Source organism: Bactrocera latifrons, unplaced genomic scaffold, assembly GCF_001853355.1.
Source record: "Bactrocera latifrons isolate USDA-ARS-PBARC rearing strain unplaced genomic scaffold, ASM185335v1 scaffold_12, whole genome shotgun sequence".
In the NCBI taxonomy this organism is placed as follows: Eukaryota; Metazoa; Arthropoda; class Insecta; order Diptera; family Tephritidae; genus Bactrocera; species Bactrocera latifrons.
In genome coordinates this window covers 112196-123307 of record NW_017534630.1, presented here as the reverse complement: position 1 = coordinate 123307, position 11112 = coordinate 112196, and the positions used below count along the sequence as shown (strand labels likewise).

Below are 11112 nucleotides of genomic sequence, written 5' to 3'. Positions count from 1 at the left end.
GGTTTTATTGCCAGTTCTAAGATACACGAAGTTATATTCGACTTYTAAGTTATGACTATCAGCAGYGACGTGGMAGTCAACTCGAGAATGCGACAACTGTTTTTCCCATTTATGTCGTTTGCTTATCTAGCTTGGAAAAAGCAGAACTAGCCAAAAGAAGGGCTCTCTTTTACACAAGGAATATGCTGTAGGTACCATTCTGGACATCGAATGAGAATTCAGGAATGTGTGGTGGTTGAGTTGGAATAGAACCTCAAGCACCACATGTTTTATTTGCACTGTGCTAAAGGAGCGCTATAAACTGAGCTGCCGTGCAGCAAACGCCGACGACAAGGACGGAACTCAAACCAAATGGGGCCATAGTCAAGCCAATATAACTTTTGGTATTGTCGTAAAATGAAAGACGTTCGAAACGGACTAAAAGAAGCAATTGCACAAAACATCCGTTGCAAGTKCATTGCTGGGAAGTGCGCTCTAATTCTCAGGAAAGCTAGATGTATAAGGGGGTCCAAAATAGGACACGCTGACGTTCTCTCATCCTTCAACTGGATCATTGAAAACTTGGATTACTKCATCACACAGGCTTTGCTCATATAGCGAAGAGAAATATATGGATGTAGAGAAATGGATGGATAAGAGACGCGCTGAACTTTCTCACGACAAGTCAGAAGGAAATTCGAAAATTATTATGTCGGGTATGAAGGAGCTAAAGGAAGCATTCACCTAATTTTAGTTAAGCCACAATGGCACAGTATTATTAAGATGAGTTGTCCATTAACCTAATACGCATATAAGCCGACACTTTATCAACTCGAAGTTCGAAAATCTTTAAATCACATATATAGAGGTTGAGGGTTTATTTATCCAATTTTATAAATTTCTAATACAAAATCATATTATTATCATGAAAAGGTGCTCACTACCATTTACAAATTCAATTTGAAGAGTTCTCGTTAGCTAAAATATTGAAGGTCACTACAGACCAAAGGTTTCGGTGTAAATATTGCTTACTTACAAAATACCTAACACCAATAAAATATTTTTAACTAAAGCTTAAATTCAAGATAGTATACTAAAACTACTTAAAACTACATCTACGGAGTATAATCACAAGGAAAATTTTATCTTAATAATACTGCAAGTAAGCTAATTCAACAACTACTGACYGACAAAATACTAACTAAAAATCAAACCACCATTTGCGACTCTGCTTTAGTTATGGGAACATCAGCTGTTTCCTCATTTAGCGGTTCCATTTCTTGCGCCTTCTCTGTATCGATTTTATTGTCAATAACTTTTGGTTCGCGCTCATTATTCCAAGGCTGCATTTTGGCGGTGCCGAATAGAACGAACATCAGGTTACCGAAAAAGTTGATGCCAGCCACCATGAAAAATATTATGCGCCACTGGTTGGGGTTACTCTGAAAGTGTCCAAAAAGCAACATGTTTAAATGGTTATAATAACACTTGATGTAAAACCAGAGACTTACCGTATCGGTGACGACAAATCCCACAATTAAAGGTGCAATAATGCTGCAAACATTCGCCGCACAGTTGGTCAGACTAACGAGCGTGCCGGCGAAGTTTGGTGCCAAATCAATGTGATTCACTTGCCAGCCCAAATGCATTGTCGTGCTGATACTCACGGTGAAGGTTAACAAGAAAACCGCTAAGTCCGCTTGTTCACGTGTTATATAACCCAACCAAATCAAGGTGAGCACYGGCACCCATTGACCAATGGAGTTGAAAATCTTCCGACTTGTGGTCGCGCTCAAATGGCTGCCCTTCTCCAAGAAATCACTCAACGGTCCACACGCCAAACCCAAAATCAACATCGTGAAGTAGGGTAATGCCGAGAGCAGCGCATTACTTTTGATATCCTTACCGAGAACGCTCTTCATATACGTTGGTATTTGTGTGAGCAACGTCCAAAAGCACCAAGTTGAAGCACAATGTGTCGCCATTAGCACTAAGAATGGTACGGATGTGAATATACTCTTCCAGGGTATGGGCAAATTGGGTTTTTCATCATCATGCGATTTAGTGTTCTGCTGCAGTGAACCCTCAATGAGTGCACGTTCGGCTACAGTAATATTTTTGCATTCRCTGGGCGAACTTGCTCCCCAAATTATCCACAAAACCGTCCAGGTRAGACCCAAACCGCCGGGTATGTAGAAACAACTTGGCCAGCCCATGAATGAGGAAGCGAGCCAGCCGCTTGAAGCTAACATTATAACAGTACCGAATTGTGCACCTGAATAAGCATAGGTAGCCAAMGAGCCACGTTCCGTTACCGGTGCCCATTTGGCGAGTAGAGTGTGCATGGACGGCACAGTAACACCTTGGCCGAAACCCTGTAGGAAACGCATAAAACAAAGCAACTTCCAGTCRCCATAGGCGACGCCGAGTGGAGTCAGCAGCGCCATTATGCTGCTTATAGATAAACTACTAAACAGCATCACTTTGCCGCCGAAACGCCGCGCCAGCATGCCGCCGGGAATTTGCGTGCAAATATAGCCCCAAAAGAAGCTGCTGAGTATGCGCGACTTAGTCTCTTCCGACCAGTGGTATTCCTGCAAGGATGTGGTGTGTAAAATGTGAAATAAATGGAATCGTTTCATTATGTTAAGATGTTTTACTTACTGGGAAATCAGGATTTGCTGCTTTGCGGTCCATCATCGCGACAATTGCGACGGAGAGATTAACGCGCATCGAAAATGCGGCGGCGAAACCGATAAACATCAAAAAGCATTGTAAATGTCGTCTACCAAATGTGGGCGGCAATACTACAAATATATCACAAAAGACTCATGGTTATACATACAATTGACATATAATCTCTTAATCCGGGGCGGATCCACGGGGAGATCCCTTTTTTAAAATGCTAGTACTTGGTCTATAGAAATGAATTCATTATTTTTACAATAAATTAAATATTTTAGTTCACAAAGTTTTGCCATACACAATCTTAGAGAAACCCTCGTCCCTATTCTCAAAAAAATTGACACAGTCGTTTTACCAGCTTCTCTTGAGGTGATTTTATTATTCACCGTATAGAGGAACAGATAGTAAGCACTGGAAACCAAACTCAGACCATTGTTGATTGTATAAGTTTATCCCAACTCAGCTCTCGGAGTGGCATCCATATATCTAGACACTTTTCATATTCAGCCTTATATAAATGGTGCCGAACGGAGTTTTGAACCATGTTTAGCTACAAAGAAATCGAGTCAGCGTTCACATGACTGTTGTACTCGACGATTTCCATTTTTTGATCGATACTTTTGACAATTAGCCTTTCACAACGTGGGACAGTTCTGRCATCAAAATTACCGGACCGGAATAGACGAAACCCAAATTACGTACGATTAGGTGTGACCAGAATCAGGACCATAAATATAATTCACATTTTCAACTACCTGGCTTGCGTTATCGTCTTTGTCGAAGCAAAATTCTCTTTGCTGCTATCCACATTTGACGCGTGTTCAAAACAAACCGAGGCAAACAATTAATCAATTATTTAATTGTCTTTTCTAGTAAGAAATTTTATGGCATTAGAACCATATAGCATAACACGATTCCACTTATATAACGCAATAGACACAAATTGTTAAACCATCTATTGGAAAAATAATGAATTTCYTTTCACCAGACCTTGTATAATAAACACATACACTTTGCCAAGCTTGAGGAGCGCCTACTTGTGCCCATATTAGCCCTTGTTGCTCCACTTAATAAYCACTTCAGTACTATGGCAATCACAAATCGAGCGGTACACTATACGTATGTATGAATCCTAGCACTCGGGTGTTCACTACCGAACGTGACTCGCGCRTTAAGTGGCACTTCCTAACGGCACTACACTCGTTAAGCTTATGCGCTAGCGCTTAGTTTTAGCGTTCAATTTGAACTTCTAAGATCAAATGATAACAACCAAATCAGTTATGTCCATTATATAGACATACCACCGAATCGGGAAGGCATATCAGGTGTGTTAATCGCTTTAAGTCCTTAGATAAGTTCATAAGCAAAAAAAAGTTTAATTAGACAAATACAAATGCATGGATAAGTAGATAGGAGTGCAGGTAGCGTGATATTACTATAAAACAGCGACCAGTATATATGCGTATGTCAGAGAACCGATGCTACTGTATTCTTTGAAGTAGGCAATTTGGTACCTAATGTTTATCTATTTGATAAAAAGTGATATGTATTAGATAAAATAAAGTTTAATTCTAGATAAAATTATTTTTTACAAAAGTGTAAACGTTAGGAATTTGGTATTTCCGTAGCTAAAATAATTTGGAAAAAATAATTCCGATGCTGGGCAGTTTATTCAAAACATGAAATGTGATTCTAAAATATAGCAGTACAGTTTCTTAATGTTGTTGTGGGAATTGAAAGTATCTTCCAAGTATTTTTGGGAAATATTGCAGAATTGACAACTCTTCAAAGTTATAAAATGCCGTGTCGGTCAGAGACCTGCTTGTTATGGGACATTGCTACCAATATTTTTCTACAAGTAGATTAAAAATTCAGTTTCTTCGAAAACCTGGCTATCGTGAAAACGATGTCAAAATCGCTGTGCTTTTAATCTGCTACAAACACCTTTATACCCTAAAGCCATACTGACGATCTGTGGAAGGTTAAAAATCTCGGTATATCGTGCAAATGACCGTTTTGGAAACGATTTAATCTGCTACCAATATCTTTCTTTTGTAAAGTCCAAAAAGGGTTATCGTTGACGTCGCACTATACACGTTTTTCGTCTTATAATACTATATATCACATTCATCATTGTCAAGGCGAAAAGATGAGTGAAACTTTTATGGCATAATCCAAAAGCTTTCRTAGTAAATAAAATTATAATGCGGACATCTGTTTTATATTCATTACTATGTTTAGTTTGTGTGCCATATTCTCACTTCATTCCTAAAGCATTTATTTACTTGGACCTAAGTGGCAAACTTTGTGCCCGAAAAGTATTCTTCCGGTGAGTTGCTCTTTTGATATAAGGAAAGTCTCAGCCGAAAGTCAACTTTTTTTGGAGAAAGTTCTAGCAGAAAGCGGTTTTGCTTGGTTTAAAAGTAATAATTTTGGCTTGCAAGACAAAGAACGCCATGAAAATGAGAAAAAGTTTGAAAGCAGACGGATGTATTCAATTTGGATTCAGGCCGGAGAACGCCACTGACAACAACTTATCTAATGGAAAACAAATCACAAGTTGCAATTATTGGTCCCTACCAAAAAACATTTCAGTCGGTCTATGCAGAGCGTATTCACGAAAATAGTTCACATTAGAATAGTACTTAATTCATTCTTGATCGGTATCTCTAACTGATCTTTCCAACGGTGTGGAGGTCTCCTCTTCCTCTGCTTCATCGGGCGGATACTGCGTTTAATACTTTCAGAACTGGAGTGTGTTCGTCCATTCGGACGACATGACTCGTACAGCTTATCGTTTCATCTACTGCGCTATACGCTGTTGCCGGAAGTCCTAAGCTGCAGAGCCATACGTAAAGGAATCATTTCTGGCCATTTCCAAGTGAATGGCGTTCAGAGAATATTCCGCACTCGCGTGAACTTCTTCACATGACTCTATCCTCCGGGAACACGTTTTAACTTGAGTATAACTTTGAATATGACTGTTGTGCGGTTTTTTTTTCTAAACGTTGAAATTGTTAAGGTAGTTATAGACCTACATTAGTTTTGGAACTGCGTTTTTTTGTCCAAAGTAGATTACAAGAAGTATAGTAAGATTTTTACCTACAGCAAGATGTGATTTCTCTAGTTGTAGCGGTACTTAATGATCAATGCCTTATCGATGTCCGAATGATGAGAATGCCAGTTGTAGGAGGTATTTGGAATAAAGCGAGGTAGAAACAACTATCGGTCTTTGCGAGTTCAAAGTTGAAACACCAGGATGCTCACACTTTCAGACACGCTGGTGGAATAGAAGTAAATCGCATGAGCAGATTTGTATTGATTCATTTTTAACTTATGAGATCGAATAACAGTAGATCAGTTTTTTATATTTCCCAGAGGACTGTATATAGTAGTTGCTATGAGACATTTTCTTGAGAACTAGTTAGTAAASCTAACTACACTTTTTCTTTACTTGGTTTAACTTCATATGCAAATATTGTACAAAAATCTAAAGACTTTAGTACATAGCAAGAAATTCCGTGACGCCACCAAATGGCTATAATTATTATATAAACATATATTTTATTTATCTCTCTGCATTAAATAAAAATAAAAAACACTCACGTTAAAAAAAGTTTAAATTTATTTCCACGAAGTGTCAACAACCATTAACACAGTTATTTGCATGACATCTGTCAGCCGATTCACACCAGGAGTAAACATAGTTGACAGTTTTGTATAAAGCAGTGTGTTGGCTTTTTGATAACTATTCCAAATCTCATCTTAGATTACCAGCAGACGCTTACGTAATAAAATGGTAATAATCGGTAGTTGCGTCACATGAAGTGAGTAATATGGTATATATAAAAATTTAACGGGTAACTCAATACCACGCATGAATAATATTCGACCAAATAGACCAAGTCCAGCACGTAGAGAAGAAAATATAGGAGCCGTATTTGAAAGTGTAAACGAAGAGCGTGGAGCTTATGTAAGAACTGAAGCCGCTCGACCTTCCCAAGTGACAAAGTTTCGGACTATTCTATGGGCTCTTGAAAAGTTCTAAAAAGATCCGACCTTTTCGAGCCAAATTTTGTTCAGATATGAGTGCCATTTCTGGCTCAATRGGTATGTAAATAAGCAAAATTGCCACATATGGGACGAAGAGCGACTTGTTTGGTGTGGTCTATAGGCCGACGGAGTCATCAGTCTATACTTCTTTAAAAATGATGCCGTTGAGAACGCAACCACCAATGGCGACCGTTATCGCGCAGGTGAGAAAACAACTACCAAGATCTACCAAGCTCGTGTAATATCATACCGTTAGACTTTTCCTGAATGGATATATAATATAAAGGCTAAAGTCTATGCACATCACGCGTGTCAATCGCCGTTTACCACTTGAAATGCTCGAACGAGTCATCGAAATTGAACTCAACGGATGGACCATAAGAGACTTAGCCGCGGCCAACATTTGAAAGAGATAATTTTCATAAAATAAAAGCCAGAAATAGTTGTTTTGATTGATAAACATGAAGTTTCTGTATTTTTTCTTTAAAAAAGTAGGAAAATTCGAAATGAAATCACCTTTGAAATAAGTAAGTATATAAATTATATATACTATATATACATACATACTCGTAAACGTTCAAAGATATAATTTTGTATGTACTAGAGACTTAATCGCTTTTGAAATATGGCTCTTGAACTTCTTACATATTACACAAAKATGTGAACTGTCGAAATGACAGAGCATGATCCCTGACACACTTACCTTTAGCAATGCACTTGAGCTTGCGAGACTTGGTTTCAAGAGCGCCTARTGTAATTCTTATAAATATTTAGAGAAATATTTTGGAGACAAAAGAAGTATCTTAACTAAAGGGTGAAAGAGAACTCGTAGGGTAGCAGAATAAAAACACGGTAGCTTACTTTGATCAGGTTATGTTGAGGTAGGTTATTGTACGATGAAGTAAGGTTATGCGCTTGATTTGTAAAGTTATCAGAATAAGGTAACGATGAACACCAGTCTCTTAAGGCTTCTAACAGKGATTCTCTTTAAAATTGAGCGTTTATTTTCATGACTTAAGTAACAAAAGGCATAAATATTAAGTTTATATATTTAAATTTAAATTAGAAATTATATAAAAAAAATGTTTGAACAAATTATAAATATAATTAAAGTAGCGCCGTTTGAAAAAGATTATTTGGGAAAACAAAATTAATTTATATAAGTGGCTTTCCGAACTTCATTACATAAAAAAATAAAATAATTTTAATTAAGAACATACTATCAATAACACTTTGGCAAGAACTACCCCAAAATACAAATTAAACGGTACTTTGTTCCACATCACATTTTTCAATATCTCCAGCAGGTTCTTTAATGGTGTTGCTAGTAGTGATAGTCTTATCCAAACTAAYGACAAGCTGCTCTAGTTGTTCAGCCTCCGAAACTATGCGTGGTCGCTCATTCCACCACTGAACCTTAGTGGTGCCGAAAATGAGAAAGAAGAAATTTCCTATAAAAGCAAAGCCGCCRCCGATGAAGAATATTATGCGCCATTGGTGGATATTTGTCTGTTTGGAAAATTACAAGAAGAGCAACAATACATCCGGATATATTACAGCTTTCTAGTCTTCTGAAATACTAACCGTATCGGTAACAATGTAACCAACAAGGAGCGGCGCTATAACACCCATCATGTTGGCGCCACAATTAGCAATACCCAGTAGAGTGCCAGCTAGATTTGGCGCCAAGTCCAAATGATTCACTGAATAACCAAAATGCGAAGTGGTGCTAATGGCAACGGTTGCAGTTAGCAAGGCAATCGCTACGTCGCCTTGATCTTTACGCAAGAAGCCCAAAGAAACGAGCATTGTGGCAGATATCCATAGGCCGATCGTGTTGAAGACCTTACGACTTACAGTTGCCTTCAAGCGTTTCGACTTCTCCAACCAACTCGCCAATGGACAAAGTATTATGGATAAAGTAAACATAGAAAGATATGGCAGCGCAGAGATTAATGCATTACTCTTAATATCCTTTCCGAGCACACTTTTTATATACGATGGTATTTGTGTGAGCAAGGTCCAAAAGCACCAATCGTTGGCACAATGATTCAAGAGAACTACCAAAAAATGCTTCGATGTAAAAATATGTTTCCATGGTACAGTATGCTCCACATTATCATTCTCCGTTATACGTTTGTYATGTCCCAACGAGTTTTCAATCATATTGCGCTCTTCCTTCGAAATATGCTTGCAATCACGTGGCGTACTCGCACCAAATAAGTACCAAAGCACAGACCAAATTAAGCCCAAAGCGCCAGGCAAATAGAAGGTGCTYGGCCAACCCCAASGTGATGAGCAAAGATTGCCACTTGTAGCCAACATCACTACAATGCCCAACTGAGCACCGGAGTAGATAAACGTTTGCATGGCGCTGCGTTCTTCAACAGGCGCCCATTTGGACATAATCGTTGCAATCGTCGGAAATAAGACACCCTGTAGCACACCTTGGAAAAAACGTACCGCACACAATAGTGGCCAATTTCCAACGCTGACGGCGAGTGGTGTTAGCAGCGCTAAAAGACTAGTAAGACTGATGCTGATCAACAATAACAAMCGRCCACCGAGACGACGCGCCCACGCACCAGCKGGTATCTGCAGCAAAATGTAGCCGCAAAAGAAGCTGCTGAGTATGTGCGATTTGGTTTGCTCGGACCACGGGTATTCCTGCAAGCACACGAACAAAATATTGTRTTAATTATTAATTTTGTCTYTTCTGTCAAGCAAACTTATTTCACTAACGGKAAAATCGGGRTTTGCTGCCTTAYTATCCATCATCGCCACGATCGCAATTGAAATGTTAACACGCGTTGCGAAAATTAGACAGAAGCCTGTAAAAATCAGCAGACATTGCAGGTGACGATATCCAATGATTTTGCCCTTAAATTTGCTACTATGCTCACTAGAATAGCGTTGTTCCGTAACCATTGCTCTAGGCACGCCTGTAAATGACAACTGACAGTTAAGAGATGCAAGTGATTTTTGAAGACTGCACTTACGGATGATTTGATGCTACAACGTAAATAGATTCTGAAAAAAAAAAAATACTGTTTACCTTTTATTTTGCTCTACGTTGTGTTTTTGCCCAGGTTTACACACACATATACAAGTTGATATTTTTGGAGCAAACACATTTTCTAGTAGAATGATAACCAGGATATTTTATAAGTATCTATTATCCAACGAAATTTGTTTACCGAAACCAGTTTCTTCTTCTCTAAAACTGAAAATGAAACCTATGACACAAGTGTATATACTGTCTATACAACGGTTACTTTATTGAGGGCAATTTTTGGTTACGAAATCATATCATGAATTATTCGTATTTTTTGGTTTGCCGTGTTTAGAGCGCCATTCACTATAATCTGTAGCAAAAATCATATATTAGAAACGCACGTCTCGTGATCAGTACTGATATATATTTCAACTACGCTGTTTATCCTCTATTTGCGGCCTCAAATCGGTGTGGTTCTTGCAAGTGATTGACGTTATATGGGTCTAGCATTGGCACGCTACTTACCCAAAATATTAACGTAAATGTATTATTGAGCCCTTCTGCTATCTTCGTGATGACAACACCATGATTGTCAACAAGCAGTTGTTTTTGAACTTTTTCGATGTTATACGTATCGCCATTAAAAGAGATGAATGGACGAGCCAAGTTTTCGTTGATTTCAAGAAAGCTTCTTTGAAAGCTTTGGGCCATTCAAATACTCCGAAAAACAAAAAATTTCAATCGAACTTGCTGTTAAATTTTTTCATGACGAAAATGAACAGACAAAACTGTTGTATCGTAAACAAAGAGCAGTCAAACACTCTAAGTGACATATGTATGCAGCTCAAACTGCAAACGACCAAAAAAAAAGGGTTKTACCAATGTAGAARAACTGTGTYTTGATGATCTTTGCTGGTGAAGTACCTACGACTGATCAAGTATGAGCCTGCAAAAAATGATATTTAGTTTATTTTTCCTTTTTACAAAATTTCGGTGCCTCTAAAAATACACCCTTTGCAAAGAGCCTATGTAAATATGTTAGCAAGTAGCGCATTTAGAGATAACAAATAAATATTAAGTGATTAAAACGACGCGATAAATCTCGTTGCGTTATAAACATATAATTACTATAGATATTTAATGCATAAATATCTTTAACCCTGCGCTAAAAGCCTAAGGTCCTACAGACTTACTTCAATTATAGTCAACAGAATCGGCCTACTGAGCATACTATTCGCCACACCATCACCTATCTTGAGATCTAGCAACCATTATTGGATAATATTCGACAGAATATACCACGTCTAGCACACAGTGAAGAAAACATAGTTTATTCGGCGCAGAAACTCTGGAACGGCTTAGCGCATTTTGCGCCGAGATCTTAAATTTTATAATAATAA

The 11112-nt window shown here is 38.2% G+C and overlaps 2 protein-coding genes across 2 annotated transcripts; both read right to left on the bottom strand.

The window, feature by feature from the left end:
- Positions 1 to 833: 833 nt before the first annotated feature.
- On the bottom strand, positions 834 to 3909 carry LOC108978232 (putative inorganic phosphate cotransporter). Its single transcript, XM_018948390.1, has 4 exons — positions 3675 to 3909; positions 2644 to 2786; positions 1491 to 2573; positions 834 to 1421 (listed from the first exon to the last, which is right to left on the bottom strand). Exons 1-4 carry the CDS (start codon positions 3709 to 3711, stop codon positions 1188 to 1190), a joined length of 1497 nt encoding a protein of 498 aa, XP_018803935.1. The 5' UTR covers positions 3712 to 3909; the 3' UTR covers positions 834 to 1187.
- A 3931-nt stretch (positions 3910 to 7840) lies between these two features.
- Positions 7841 to 9687, bottom strand: LOC108978308 (putative inorganic phosphate cotransporter). The gene is made up of 3 exons (XM_018948515.1): positions 9460 to 9687; positions 8302 to 9384; positions 7841 to 8226 (listed from the first exon to the last, which is right to left on the bottom strand). Exons 1-3 carry the CDS (start codon positions 9643 to 9645, stop codon positions 7978 to 7980), a joined length of 1518 nt encoding a protein of 505 aa, XP_018804060.1. The 5' UTR covers positions 9646 to 9687; the 3' UTR covers positions 7841 to 7977.
- Between the last annotated feature and the right edge of the window lie 1425 nt (positions 9688 to 11112).